Source organism: Natrix helvetica, assembly GCF_964273705.1.
Source record: "Natrix helvetica genome assembly, chromosome: 6".
Classification (NCBI taxonomy): domain Eukaryota; kingdom Metazoa; phylum Chordata; class Lepidosauria; order Squamata; family Natricidae; genus Natrix; species Natrix helvetica.
The window spans coordinates 21,597,381-21,613,098 of record NC_138553.1 but is presented as its reverse complement, the minus strand read 5'-3'; the positions used below and the strand labels follow the sequence as shown (position 1 = coordinate 21,613,098).

Below are 15,718 nucleotides of genomic sequence, written 5' to 3'. Positions count from 1 at the left end.
TGTATACTAGCTTAATATACATTGCTGGTTATTAATGGGTGTTCCTGTTTCATGGCCATATTGATTAGGAAATTAATGAAAATATAGCCTCACATCCCAATGGTGTAAAACTTAGGGAAGATTGTGCTAATCACGTAACTTTTTTTTACCAAAATCTGTATTTACTAACGTGGTTTGCTTACCTGCCTCGACTTCCTACGCTAGAGGCACTGGGTGAACGCATTGGAGGATGGACACCAGAGGCAGTAACCAACCCTAAACCATCAGGGGAAAAACCATCAAGTTAGAAAGAAATCCTTGCATAATACCTATGAATATTTGAAATACATATTAAACTGCACTTTAAATATTAGCAATTTATCTATTCTATTCTTTATTTTTTACTTAAAACCAAGAAACAAAAACAAAAACAAACATCAATTCTTCAAAGTTTCAAAAAACAAAAACTTTCAGTGGTCAAGATGAAGGATTGTTTTGTGTTTTTCAAAGACTTTCATTTTTGTTTTTGTGTTCTAGCTGCTGATATCTTTAAAAAAAAATCAGCATTACCTTCAACAATGCCACAATCCTCTCCATTTTAGTTCTGGCTTACTACTTAAGCTAAGAATCTCCACTTTTTATATTCATTTAATTTTATATACGGTTTAAATTTTTTAGTTTCTCTTCTATGATTACTATATTGTCTTTTTAAAAAAGCTCTACAAATCTTTCTATAACTTCTCTTTCACAATAGTTATTTGGCAACCATTATTTCTGCACTAGATTTACTATTTCCATATGATTATGTATTTTCACTAATGTTCTCCTTCCCAATGCTTCAAATCTTGTATGTGCCTAACAGTGTAATAATAAGAGTTTTAAAAATAATAGTTGTCATACCAGTCAGTCCTGGAGATGGAACTGAAGAGTTAGGAGACTGCACAGTTTTGCGTGAATATTGTTTGGTTTGGGTGTGCTCTGCAAATGCTTCTCTCTTCCCAATACTTTCCAATGGAACACTTCCTGAACAGTCAATCTTTAATGAGAGACAATAAGGATTCTAAATAGGAAAACATTATCTCACTACTTTTCAACAAAAAGCAATTACAGTTTCCTTTAATAACAAAGTGGATAGCCCTGTGTTGCATGTTATGGGTGTTTGGGACAGAAGACTTACAGGAAATTTAAAGGCTATACAGATGCAAGCTCTTAATTGGCTGGAAAAGTCATTAAGAACATAAACACATTGGAACTTGATCATTAATATCACTGAAAAGGTTAGAGTATTAAAAAGACGCTTCTAGGATGTGTTCTAAAAAGAAGTCACTACTTTATGCACTAGCTGTACTTTAATCCCAAACTGTATGGCATAATTCCACCAAGTTTTGTATTAGAATAAAGCAGCATGCTGGAATAATAAACCTTTTTTAAAAAGACAAAAATTATAGCACTATCTCACATCTGGTAAAGAAGGCAAGGTACAGGAACCACTCATTGTTGAATTAAGATCAATCATAGATGGAGCAAAAGTCTTCCCATCATTTCCAGCAGCACTATTAATAGTGGGACTGGAGGGAGTCGAAGTTGTACTGCTAGCACTCGATGAAGTAGCCAAAACTTGACCACTGTGGATTTGCCACTAGAAAAAGGGAGAGGAGGAACACAATTTATTTCCTAATCCATGTACAGAAGATATTAAAGCTGCATGGAACATTGTGGATAATGATTGATAGAACTCTGCTTAATTATTAATATTAAAGTTGATAAAAGTAGCTCTGAATTGAAAGTGCAAAAATTATTCCAAATAAGCAATATATAAGCAAGCCAACAAACAAAAATGTGCCTCTTTCCCAATAATATAAATATTGAGCTGATTAATTCATCTTTCTTCTAGATAGCAAAATAGAGTTGACAATGTATTTTAAGTTCTTTTTTTTGGGTAGCATGATATAGTATTACACATCACATGGAGAATGTACCTGTTTAATGGCTTGCTGTGCCAAAATTGCCATCTGTAGTGGAGATGGCTTTACAGATGCATGTGGTATGCTTTGATTTTGAGGAAACCTCACTGGCTGAGCCAGAGGAACTGGTCCTACGGATTTGAAATTGTGATTCTGAAAGTTTACCAAACGTGGAGGTGGCTGCTGGAAAGACAAAAGGAACATTCTTAGCTAACAGGTAATTAGTTATAACAAATATTTCCCTAAATGTTGAGGGGAAAATTATAAAAGATAAATCATTTCAGGGGTGGTATTCATTTCCAACATAAAGCCGTGCAGCCTGAAAAAAAAAAGTTTCACAGTCTGTTTAAAGGGGAAACGTTGCATAGGAGCTTGAAAAGGGAGTGGCTTAAATCAATTCATATTTTAGGAACTCTAGAGAGCCCCGAGTTCCTAGAATGAAAAAAGTATATAAAGTGTAGTAAAATGCACAAAATGTTGATCTGTGTAATAATGTTTTTGATGCCTCCTTGCTAATTTTATCTTTTCCTCTGAATAAAATTGAAATAGCTAAATGTCTTCTACTTTGGACTTGCCCTAACTTACCTGAGGAGGTGGAGGCGGAGGTAGTGGTGCTGGTGGTGGTGGAGGAGCCTGGTGTATGGCTCCTGCAATTCTAGGTTCTGGGAATCCCACAGGGCCTGCCCTCCGCTGTGCCTGCTGCCTCTGAGCAAGCACTTGCTGCTGCATGTGCTGAAGTCGAAGTTGAGCTAAACTGATCTGCGTTGGGAACTTGGATAGTTGATTTGAAGGTAAGCCACTTTGTGGCTGTATGTTTGGTTCCGTCACGGGACTTTTAGGCATATGAGGTGGGAGTTCACTATCTTCAATTACCAAAGAACCTAAATAAAGATAATTATATTTATAAGTTACAATTTTACTACAGATACCTCTATCACAATAATAGCTATCCTTTCTGGCATCACTGACAGCCCTCTGTGTTAAACATCCTTTGTTAATCTAGAACTACTTTGTTAGACATGATTTAATTGCTTGAAATAATATAAATGCATAAGGTATTGGCCAGACATTTACAAACTGCCAGGTACAGGTAGTCCTCGACTTATGAGTTCATTTAGTCACCGTTTGAAGTTACAACAGCACTGAAATAAGTGACTATGTTCGCTTTTCACACTTAAGACCCTGCAGCATCCCCATAGTCACTGATCAAAATTCAGATGATTGGCAATGACTCATATTTATGATGGTTGCAGTGCCCTGGGGTCATGCAATCACCTTTTGCAACTTTCTGACAAGCAAGTTGATGGGGAAGCCAGATAACTTAACAACCAGGTAACTGCAGTACTTCACTTAACAACTGTGGCAAGAAAGTCATAAAATGTCAGCCAAATTCATTTAACAACTGTCCCACTTAGCAACAGAAATTTTGAGCTCCATTGTAGTCATAAGTGGAAGACTACCTGTATATATTTGGCAAATGTCCAATTTTAAAATGGCACTCTATTAAATTATCAATTTCCCTATATAACATTACTTATATAACAAAGTGTTAACATAGTTGTAAGTCGGGGTCCCCAAACCCCAGGCTGTGGTCCAATACCAGGCCTTGAGTCTTTCAGAACCAGGCTGCGAAAGTGGTGGGTGAGCATGTGCATCCTACTTACGCGAGTGGTGGGTATATATGCACACACAAATGGAGCTGCGTGTGTATGTGTGCTTGCCCACCACACACGGGAAACCATCCCCTCTCCCCCCCCACTAGTCCAAGCTGAAAAGGTTGGGGAACTCTGTTATAAGTGACTGATGCACTAAACTATAATGATGCATAAATGGAAAACCTATAACCAACTGAGACATTGTATCATCTACAAATAGAACAAAACAAGATGAGTGTACCAGAACACACACTAAGAATACACACTGCCACATACAATTTTATCTTCATATAGGATTTCCCATGCTAGAGATAGAATGGAGGGCAAACCAAAATGAAAAGTGTGTATCATTACTCAAGAGATGGTATCTTGATTTCAATAAAATGTGTATTCTACTGTATTTCAAAAAGTACTTAAAATAAATCAAATATAATTATTTAATGGGTTAAACATATCAAGTTTCTATTAGCAAAACCAAATGGAGTTCATCATACCTAAGTTGAAAATATTTTGGGCCCAGAAACTAGGATCACAGTGAAATTGAATGGTAGTATTAGATACTGGTAAGGCATCACACCTTGCCCTAAGGAGGTAACGTAATCGGTATGTAATCTAGAAAAAAAGATAATATTATTATTAAACTATCTCAGTGTGACAGAACATTACACATGACTCATAACTGGTGAAATATAGGCAATAGCATGAAAGTATCATGAATGTGTTTTGGGGGAAAATATGCAACATTCTAAACGAATGTGATGCAGGAAAAATCATTCTGTTAAAAGACACAAATAGATGAATGAGAAGGCAAGTACAGAGTCTAATTAAGGAGAATCAAGAATTAATGACAATGCTTGGGTGAATAATCTGGGTGAATAATTGCTCTGAAACAGACCTGTTTGCTTTAAAAACGTCATTTAAGCATAGGTCATGGCGCTCAAAGCCCTATCAGATTGGAGCAGTGTATAAACCCAAATAAATAAATTAAAATAAGTACACACATGGCAACACTAAATGGATTTAAAAGTGCATCTAAATTGATTATTTATTATCATATAGTGAACTAAAAGCTCTGAGTGTGGGATAGGCCCATATGCCAGTGTCAAGAGAGGATGTTGAGGAACAATAGATATAATGAAAGAAAGGATTGAAACAAAAGTGGTGAGGAAACTAGGGTGAAAGAAGAACAACTGTAGGAAGAAAAAGAAGGAATCATGTAAGAAAATAATTAAAAGACAGTATAATCTCCTAGCAGAGTGAATGAAAGAGGACTTAAGGAGAGATAATATAGAACAGTATTTTCAAATTTGTTAAGATGTGTGGACCTCACTACTCAGAATTCTCAAGTCAGCACAAAGAAAAAATGAAAAGAACATTATTTGAAGGGATTAAAAATCAAGATTCTGAAAAGTTAAAGGAAGATAAAATTGGATTATTTGATCAAGGTTAAAGTAGATATGTTGTCATCTCTGGTAAACCTTAATAGAGTTTTGCTGACTAGGGCTTTAAGGATTGACTTATAGGGCAGGAGTGAGCTGCTTGGGGGGGTTCACAGGGGTTAGGGAGAACCTCTAGCTAAGATTCTGTGCAGTTTGCAGAATTCCCAAATCCCACTCCTGGCTGGCTCCGCCTGCTCCTCCTCTTTCAGGAGTCTCCACACGGCCCATTTTGAATGCACGTAAGGCAGGGTGCGTGTGGAGGCTCGGGGAGGGCAAAAACTGTGCCTGCCAGAAATTTGGGAAGGCCGATGGGCCCGTTTTGGGCCTCTGGAGGGCCTCCAGAGCCTGGGGAGGCCGCTTTCGCCCTCCAGAGGTTCGAGGAGCCCAAGGAGGGGAAAAAGTTCCCACTGTGGTACAAGAGGCAGACTAGGCCATGCCCACCATGGCCACGCCCACCCCAATAACCAGGCAGAGAACCCCTTGCTAAAAATTTTGAGGCCCACCCCTGCTTATAGGTAAGAGATGAGATACAGGTTGAAGAGATCATCTGTTTTATTTTAAGATAGCGACAAGTTACTAACACATTTATACTTATTGTGATGATGGGGAATGTTGTTTCTTTCAAGTAAAACTGCTATCAATATCTCCTCTGAGCGTTTTCTTCATTATGCTAAACATACCTAATTTCCTTAGCCAATCATTGTACAATTTAGTCTCAAAACCCCTTATCATCTTTGTTGCTTTTCTCTGTACTTTCTATAGAGCCTCAAATCTTTTTTGAATCATGGTGATCAGAACTGGACACAGTATTTCAAGTATGTCTTGCAAGACGGCACTTCGCATGATATTGATGCTATCCCTCTGTTGATGCAGCCTAGAACTGTGTTGAGTTTTTTGGCAGCTGCAGCATATTGGTGACTCATACATAAGCAGTGATCTACCAGGACACCTAGATCCCTCTCACAGTTACTAAGATTGAGCCAGGTGCCTATTTTATACCTATGCATTTGGTTTTTCTTTCCTAAGTGCAGGACCTTACTTTTCTCATCACTGAACTTCATCTTATTGGACAGGGCTCAATGCTCAAGTCTGTCAAGATCAGAAGTGGACAGTTAATTCTCCCAAGGGGCCACCTGAGAAACTGGGACTGCTGGCACTGCTGATGCCCCGCCCTCTGCCCACTCCCTGCTGACACTCTGACATCTGTTGTTCTACCCTCTGGCAGAGAGTTGCTAAGTATGGGAGCGACTTGTAACCTTTCCTGCTGGCTTTCCTATTGACATTATTTGTGAGAAGCCAGCAAGGAAGGTAGTGACTATGCCTCTCCCAAATGCCTGGATAATTATGTAATCACAGGTTTCCGTTATGGCTGAAATTTCAGGGATCAGTTGTACATCCATTTTTTGAATGAACAAATTGAACAAATGGATGTAAGATGAGGACTATCTGTATATCAGTTATGTAAACATTTGAAAGGAGAGACTGGCACAATAGGAACATCCCTTGCTTTTCCCAGCTGTCTTTCTCTGTGTATGCATATAGTTTCTACACTGGCCTTTTGCCACACAGAAAATTGCAGAAAACCAAAGCAATCTGCAGGTTTTCTAATGAACATAATTGTGATGTTACATAAACAACTAATAGCAAAAAATTTAGAAAGGTTCCCCTTTTTTTTAATGGACTAGAAATTAAGAGTGGAAATGAGTAGAAAATCTAACTTTGCTTCACATAAGCAAAGGGAGCATTTGTGCAAAGAACATCAAGTATACTTCTTGAACAGAAACATGCAGAATTGTGCATACTTTGTTTTAAAAAGTAGTAATGGTATTTGTTATGCACTTACATAAGCAGAAAATAAAATTACAATGCAATTTATGAGGGCTGTAAATAAAAAAAACAAAATGATGGATTCTAACTTCTATAAAATTGTTCAAAAACTATTTTTAATTACATTGATTCTCTGCTAATCCTGATGTAAACTGAATCCATCCTGTTGATCAGGATTCTGATAATTCTGATGATTGGTCTAAAAAGATTCTAATGTTGAAATGAAAGAAATAAAATTCAGGTCTCAGCAGGGCGCCCAGAGTTGTGGAGACCTCAATAAAGTACAGCTGAATATATGATCATAATTACAAGATCTGTGCACAAGTACTTTTGTAACTTTTGTATCCTATTTCTTGTAAGCAGGGTTCCAGTTATGTACCTAAGAAGCCTATCTATGCTTGCTTGAAATTGCATTCAGGGTTCTTCCAGCTTTATGGAAGAACCCATCTTTGTCCAGCACTGAATAAATGTGACTTAGAGAGAGCACCTGGTCTCTGCCCCTTTGTTTGCACCAAGCCACACTTGCTCCCTGCTTGAAACGTCACAACTACTGTAATAATCATGTCCTCTTCACAGATTTTTAGATTTTCATTATTCTTTTCCACTGACTCAAAAGATAGCGAAGTTATTAAAAAGCAGGACATCCAAACGAAGCCCGATTTCATCTGAGAATATCAAGAATAGAAGAAAATGATCCTCCTCAACACAATGATAGTAATACAAACACTTTTTGTAATGAGAACAATTCCACAAAGTCGACAAAGTCGAGATTTTAAATAGTTTTTTTCTATACACTTCTCCAGAATAGCATTTTCTTCAAACTTCAATGCTTCTAATGTAAGTTATACTTAAGGCAGAATTTAGAATCTTAAAAATATGAGCTTCCATTATAAATTATCTTGTCCATACTGCTGCAAATGTATCTCTGAAAAAGAAGAGCTGGAAAAATCTGAAAAAAATGTGTAAGGATTGCAAAGTTGATTTATCCATACCAAGCGTTTGCTGTACAATAAGGCTGTGCTGCTCCCACTGGAGACAGCCCATTTAGAAAAGTTCATAACGTGTTCCAGTTGTTTAGAAAGTCCTGACACTTCTTGCTGCTGTTGTAAAAGCTTTGCCCGGTGTTCTTTAGCTAGACACTGCAAAGAAGGAAGACAAGGCCATGATCATTTCTGCAGATCAAACCACTAACTCTACTTTTGTGTATATCATATTCCATTTGCTTCAAGAGAGTAGACCAGTCAGTCTTGAACATTTTATCATTAATATTGAAATCCTTTACTATATTAATTCTTAGGCAATCTTTGATTCAAAGACTATTTCCATTTTGCTTTTTACTAAAACAAATAAAAACTTATTTGAACAACAAATACTGGGATAGCATAAAGACTATCCAATTTTATTTTAGGTTTTCAAAGATAACATTCCATTTATCAGATGAAAAATGATATTACATGTAGTCCTTAGTTTATGATCATTTATTCAGAGACCATTTAAAATTACAATGGCACGGAACAAATGATGGTCATGACCACGCTAAAAAAATCCAGCTGTCTTAGCATTTCTGTGATCTCATGACCATGATCTGGATTCTTGGCAACTGATTCAACATTTACCACTGACTACAACACCACATTGAAACAGAGATGAGCACCACCCTAGAGTCGGAAACGACTAGCATGCACGAGCGGGGGAACATTTACCTTTATCTTACACCACTTGATCAGAGGATCACTACTTGTGACTTTTCCTACTGACTTTCCCAGAAAGTCAATGGGGAGGAGACTAGCAGGGAAGATTGCAAGTCACTAGTGTTAAATCTCATCTACTGATTCTGAAATCTTCCAAAATGCATTATTTTGTTACTATTTATTCTTTAAATACTTTAATAAAGTATGGTATACCCAGATTTTTTTAGTCATACATAATATAAACATCATGTACTTTGCACTAAAAACCACTTTAATAGTGCTCCTTGGGAAAATAAAATCTACCTCAAGCTGATGAAGCAGAGCTTTTCCCTTTTTGTTTATTTCTACCATCAATGTGAAAATAGCAACTTTAACATCTTGTTCCACAAGTTTTTGATTCCGATTCACTTCATGGATTCTATAAAATGTAGAAAGACTATTTAGTATATTTATAACAGTACAGTGATCACAATTTGTGATGTTACTGATGTTCAGATCTTGATATGGTACAAAATATCACAGCAGCATATAATTAAGAATAAATCTTTAAGCTTAACTCCTGATGACTTCTGCATAATTTAATTTTCTTGATAACAATAAGGAAGTACTTTGCCACTGCCTCCTTTAAAATATATTTTTCAAATTTCCAATGTAGTCTATCTTTTTAATTTCCCTTCTAATTATTAACCAATTTGAATCCTGCTTACCTTTCAAAATCAACCAAGGTTGCTCAAATGCTACCTCCCTAAACATAATTTGCACATTTCAAAACTACACAAAACACAAAAAAAGTTATATGTAGCACAATGTTATGGTTTCTGTCATTTTTCTTGGTGTCAAGAATATGATTAACAAGAGACCAAAGTGCAGTATGTACATACTGTACATATCTGGGATGTCATGGCAGTGTGGTTTGTTCAACATAGGTATTTAAATAGCAATATCTTTCTATCTGTAGGATGTATGTATATGCACACTAAAATATGTAAGTGATGTGTGTGCGCGTATATAAAAATACAAACCAAACAGATTTTTTAATTGCTAAAAGGCATTCTAATATGTCGGTCAATTTCTTTAAGCTTCAAGAAAACATTGAAAGACTCTGGAGAATATTCTATATTAAAGCAACTAATAACTGTAAAACCTGGTGTATGCAGCTCTGCCATCTTAGCTCTTTCATTATTCTCTGATTCTTTTTTAAATACTAGCTAGGTGCAGCGACAGGTTCAGAGAGAATATGGACTCATATAATTATTGTTTTGCTTAAGAGAATGTGTGTGGTAATGTATTAAAATATGTGCTACTGCACCCATTTACTGTGACATAATAGCCCCCCACCTCCATCATGCCTGATTAAAATAATTTTACCTAAGAGTGCTGCACAGTTAGGTGACTATTATAACTAGAAGGGAAAATGGATGGTATCTCTAATAGATATTTAGGGAAATGTTTCAAAATGAACCAAAGAGGAATAGAAGAGTAAATTTTACCACTGAGGGGTTTACAAGGGTAGAATGAAAAGCAATGCCTCCAGTGGTATAGGTCACCAACAGTACTGACATGCTAGAAGCTCTGATGCATTATTTAGCATCATTCACTTTAATTGGCATGAAGTTACTACTAGAAAAGGTGGTGTTACTATGTTTATGAAATGGAAGTCTGCAGTGAGTATTCATCAGAGTACTTTAAACAAGACATCAGGACAGATTTTTTTTACTGTCGAAGGAAAGTCTTTCCATTTGAAATTCACCACGAAACCCAGGCTGTTTATGGTAATGACTGTTGATAGGAGCACTGGCCAAAAAATATAAAGAAAGTGAATCAGGAACAGATGATTTGTGCCATGAAAAATAAAATAAGACGACTTGTGACAGCAATGGCTGAGCTTCACACAAGAAATGTTGATGAACTGATTAAGGACAATTGGTAGATCACTTGAAAGGAACTTGCTGCCAAGCTTGGCATTTCATAGGAACATTATTTATGTTCTTCTCTTCAATATCAGAAAGATTGTGCAAGATGCTCCTCACATAGTTATGGCATAAATGAAACCTTCAAGAATAGAAATTTGTTGGCAATTGTTGCCATGCTATAAGAATGAAACTGAGGAATTTCTTCATAGAATAGGCTGATCATTATGACCCAGAAATGAAGCATCAGTCCACAAACATCATCACTAAGTTTCACCTGTGGAAGAAACATTCAAAAACTAGGTTTTGGCAGGAAAACTCATGATTACAATTTTTTGGGATGCAGATGGTGTTATCCACATTGACTATCTGGAACCAGACATCACTATGAACTCAGAGCACTATAATTGATACTCAAAACTTTGAAACAATGATTAAGTTCAGAAGCACAAGAATGATTTTTTTCTGTAACATGACCACAGTAGGCTTCACACATCACAAGCCACCCAAGAGGCAACTGCGAACTTGGATCAGATTGTCTTACCCCATCTGCCATACACTCCAGACTTGGTGCCATCTGACTTCTACCTTTTCCCAAAAATAGTTTGTGGGCATCTATTTGACTCAAATGAAGATTTGGAAAGGATTATCAGGACCTGGTTGAAGAGACAAAGTGTGGAGTTCTTTCATGATGGATTTAAGAATGCCCATTGTTGGGAGAAATGTGTAGTGAATGCTGGAGGTTGTGCGAAGAAGTAAATATAAGCAAAGAGCTCATTTCCTGGAATATTTTCCTGTTTAATTTATTAGAATACCACTATTAAACTAAAATTATGGAGGCAAAGGCATTACTTTTCATTCAACCCTCAGTTTTCTGGGCAAGCTTATAGTCACACAACAGCTCCTCTCCTCCATAATCTCTTCCTGATTATGATATTGATCAGACCATGCAATCTCAAAGTTACCCCTTCTGCCAAAAATTATTACATTTTAGGTAGCATGATTTAGGATAGGAATTCTGCTTTTCTTTCACTGCACATTGCATTCATCTTGCTTATAAATAATCTGCAGATATTTACTTGGCCACTGGAGGAAAAGATTTATGCTTTGTTCTGATTAACTGCTTGTTTTATATTATTAAAACATACTTAGGAATAATTACATTCAAAGTCTTCCAAGTTCAAAATTATCTTACTCTGATTCTCCTTTATGCATTTTCATGTGCATATATTAAACTCATTATTCTACACGTCAAATTTAAAGAGGTAAAAACTAAATGAATCCAATTACTAGGAATAAAACTTCATTTCAAACATGAAAAAGAAGCTAATTGAGATATTAAAATAATATTTAATGCTGCAAAATAAAACTCAATACCTATTTTGAATCTGCTCCCCTGTATATTTTACATACTTGTTTTTTTCCATCAATTTTGTAATAAGAGTGTCAATTATTACTTTTTGATTCTGAAAGGCTTCTTCTATAAACTGGTATCTGCAAAAGAAAGAAAGAAAGAAAGAAAGAAAGAAAGAAAGAAAGAAAGAAAGAAAGAAAGAAAGAAAGAAAGAAAGAGAGAGAAATATGCAGCATGTTTACATTAGATATATTTTATATATAGTCCTTTAAAAATACATAGACCAAAACTGAATAAAGAGGAAAAAAGGGGGAAAAATCAAAAGATATAAATATAATCACGATATATATATCTATAAATCATGTCACATTACACATTAACTCCCAAACAAACCAAATTAAAAAAAATCTGGCTAGTCTACATCTTGTAATCCATACTTCTCTAATAGACTCTTATTAGTTCTTTATCCAACTTTGTCTTTTATTTTTATCAGATATATTCATTTTAATACCTGTGTTCTTTGTGCTCCAGCAACTGACAATCCCGACATGTCAATTTGTCACAAGTTTCACAATAGAGTTTCAACTGTTCCTTTTTGTGGTAAGGGCAGAACACGGGTCTTTGATTGGTTACACCAACAGCTTCTGTTAAAAAAGAAAAAAGGGAAAAAATTATGATGGATAGGAATGAACTGTTATAGATCTGGACTAAAACTGAAAGTTAACTCAACTAGTACAATTTTGCCCCTTTTAAAGTCTAGAAGCAAGGCAAAGTTTCTTTTCTTTTGTTCTTAATATTGTCTCTCATACACATTTTAATCATACTTGCTTTATTGTTTCAAAATATTTGGAAAATTACTTAATGGATTCTCTGAAACAAATTTTTAATATGTTACATTCCTAAAAAGATGCAAAGGTTTATCTCCATAGAGACAATGCCAACAAAATATTTCTAAATTCTGAACTTTAATATTACATATTCTCTTTTAAATTGTTATGGTTTTTTCATTGTTTAGTTTGGACTCCCGTTAAGTTGGGCAATTTTCAAAAGGATAAAAAAACCAAATTATTTATTTCATGCACATTTTTTCAGATCATAAAATCTGAAAACACATTAGAAATTCTAATTTCTCAAAACAGGAAAAAGTATATATAAACATTATTTTCTCATTGTCTCTTAACCCATTACATCAACATTGCTATCTAGTAAATTTTTAAACAAATCAAACAGAAATACAAAATGATGATCCTGCCCCTGCCCCCAATTATTGGACTAACCCATTGCCACTATTTAATCCATGCTGACATTGCAAGATCGCTACCACCTAGTGCAGTCCTCAATCTGACTATCTCCATTCTGCCACTTCCAATATTGGTTGTAGCCTCAAGAAGAAATGATCAGAGAATATATTTGTGAGACTCTTGGTATACATTTGTGAGACTCTTGGTATACACTCAGTCTTCTTGAACAAAATGCATTGAATGAGTTCATAAGAAGGTTACACTAAGGGACCACTTTCATTGTAAAGCCCTATTTATCTTACAATTTGTTAGGGTAAATTTTTATACATCCTATGTGTTATGTGACATATAGGGGGAAAAAGAATTATTACTTAACAATCATATGAATGAGAACAATACAATTTATATAAATTAATATTATGCACTAGCATCTAAATTCTATAACATCTATACATCTGCAAATTATTAAGAATTGATTTTTTATCATGATATTGTTGATCTAATTATAAGGTTAGGAATTACGCAGAGCACGCAAGAATCATTTCCTGATCACTGGAAATCTTATGTAGGAAGTTAGGCTTTCAGACTTTTAATAAGAACATACTCTCTAACAAGGTTTTTGCTTTAAAAAGATTAAGCTAAGGATGTTAGGCATGCTGAATTCATGCTTAGCAACATATTAACTGAATGTCATCTCAGACAGGCCCCATTCATTTAAAGACTGTTAATCACAAAACAAGAATAAGAGGAATTTCCTAACCTTTTCAAGGCATAATTCAATATTTAGTCTTATTGCAGCAATCTCACAGACTTACAATAGAGTCTAAAATCAAAGTTCTTAGCAGATCCTCATCATGAACTGACTGATTTCACAAGTTTTCACAATTATTAAGTGGAAATCCACAAAATATTTGAAAAAAATCTAGGAAATAACACATTTTAATTAACAAATCAAATGTACTACTTTCTTGTTCTGTATGATAAAATGAAACTGTTAGCAAGATAGAAATATTTCAAAGAATACAACCATACTACTAGATCTAGAGGCACTCTTTGGTGGTAAAACCTAGTCATGGAAAGAGTAGTTATGCTATGCACTTTTGCAAAAATGTTTCAAAACTATTAGAAAAGTTTGTTATATCATGCCTGGCCACCTATTTAAAACTTCCTTTTCAAATTGGTTCAGCAAATAGAGATATCTTGGAAAAACACAAATTGCAACACTTAACAATGTAGCTACATGAAAAGATTATAATATGAGTTTAAGGTTCTAGAATTTAAGGTTAAGAATCTAAGAAGGGTTATTGGAAAGATAAATGTATGTCTCTTTTCACCCAATGGATTGAAGACCTGATTGTACAAGCTGCCTATGAGCGGATTGCCTATAGTCCTAATCTTCTATGGACAAATATCATGGAATATGGAATTCATTTATACACAATACAAAGTAACTATCAAATAGGATAATTACATATGGTAAATGTATTAGAAATATGTGTACATGACTAATAATTGCATTAGAAAACTACATATAGAATTGTAACTATTTTCAGCTAAAATGATAGATTATATTTTTTCTTTTTCTTGCAATTTTCCCACCTTTTTTTAAAGTGTTTTTCTCTTTTCATTGACAATGCATGTACTTCTATTTCTGTGGATTTTTTTCTGTTTCTCTGTCATTTTAAAAGCAATAAAAGAGTAAATAAAGAATCTAAGAAAAGTTGCTAGGAAAAAATGTAAAAATAAATAACTTGTATAATGCCACTTTCCCCCAATTATCAGGCAGTTTACCAAGGCCTACTCAAACTAATCCTGGAGTTTTCCTCGTCTCCACTAAATATATGAAGGTATCAGCTACAATTAGAGAAATGCCAAAAGCCAATTCCATAAAAGAGCAAAAACAATACAATTAACTAAAGATGCATTAATGTGAATTTCAAACAGCTTACGTGCCTGAAAAAATCTCATTTTGAAGTCAAACTAACAATCTCATCAGAAGTGTCCAGACACCAATCTATTCTTAACTGAAATGTATCCCTCTTTCTTTGAAAATAAATAAACTAAAACTAAAATCAATTTGGCCTAGTGATTAAGGCGCTGTCAGGATTCCAACCAATGCCCTAATAAAAGCAGGAGCCTCAAGCCATTTTTCAAGAAAAATCCAGTTGTTTATTAGGAGTGCCATGTCAGCACGAACCAAGTGAAGCCAGTTATGACTTCAGCCAGTGAAGCTTTACCTCTGACCCTGTTTCCCCTTCCCCCCCAGGTGTGTCACCGGTCACATTCCCCAATGAAGCAATTTTGCAGGTTGTAGAAGTCATTCCCTCCAACCATTGCGGGTCTCCATGGAGATGGCCTTGACTTAGGGCGGCTAGGATGTGTTTTGTTTTGACTGAGGTGCAAATTCCTCGGTGCAGCTGTGAGGTGCAATTTCCGATCCCCCTGCTTATGGCAACTCGGGAGCGGGTCAGGAAAGCTTTGCAAGTTGACAGGCACCAGGTTAGAAAACCAAAAATGGTCAAGTTCAAATCTTGCCTTAGTTATGAAAGTCAGCTGAGTCACTCTCTCAGAGCAATCCACCTCACAGGGTTTTTGTTGCGGGGAGAATAGGAGGAGGAAGTTGTGTTGGGTATGTTCACTGCCTGAAGTTATTTGCAA

General features: G+C 35.5%; 1 protein-coding gene across 3 annotated transcripts in view; it reads right to left on the bottom strand.

Annotated features, from left to right (window-relative positions):
- The window catches only part of TRIM24 (tripartite motif containing 24), a 63,549-nt gene that overhangs the window by 8,007 nt on the left and 39,824 nt on the right, over positions 1 to 15,718 (bottom strand). Inside the window, exons 4-13 of one of the 3 annotated variants that reach the window (XM_081957066.1) lie at positions 12,331 to 12,463; positions 11,879 to 11,959; positions 8,859 to 8,973; positions 7,857 to 8,003; positions 4,093 to 4,210; positions 2,529 to 2,824; positions 1,959 to 2,126; positions 1,439 to 1,618; positions 880 to 1,015; positions 183 to 255 (exon numbers count right to left, since the gene is read on the bottom strand). In XM_081957066.1, the coding sequence (XP_081813192.1) occupies positions 183 to 255; positions 880 to 1,015; positions 1,439 to 1,618; positions 1,959 to 2,126; positions 2,529 to 2,824; positions 4,093 to 4,210; positions 7,857 to 8,003; positions 8,859 to 8,973; positions 11,879 to 11,959; positions 12,331 to 12,463 (1,447 nt within the window). Of the gene's footprint in view, positions 1 to 182; positions 256 to 879; positions 1,016 to 1,438; positions 1,619 to 1,958; positions 2,127 to 2,528; positions 2,825 to 4,092; positions 4,211 to 7,856; positions 8,004 to 8,858; positions 8,974 to 11,842; positions 11,960 to 12,330; positions 12,464 to 15,718 lie in introns of all 3 variants that reach the window. The other 2 variants (XM_081957065.1, XM_081957064.1) reach the window with 2 other exon arrangements.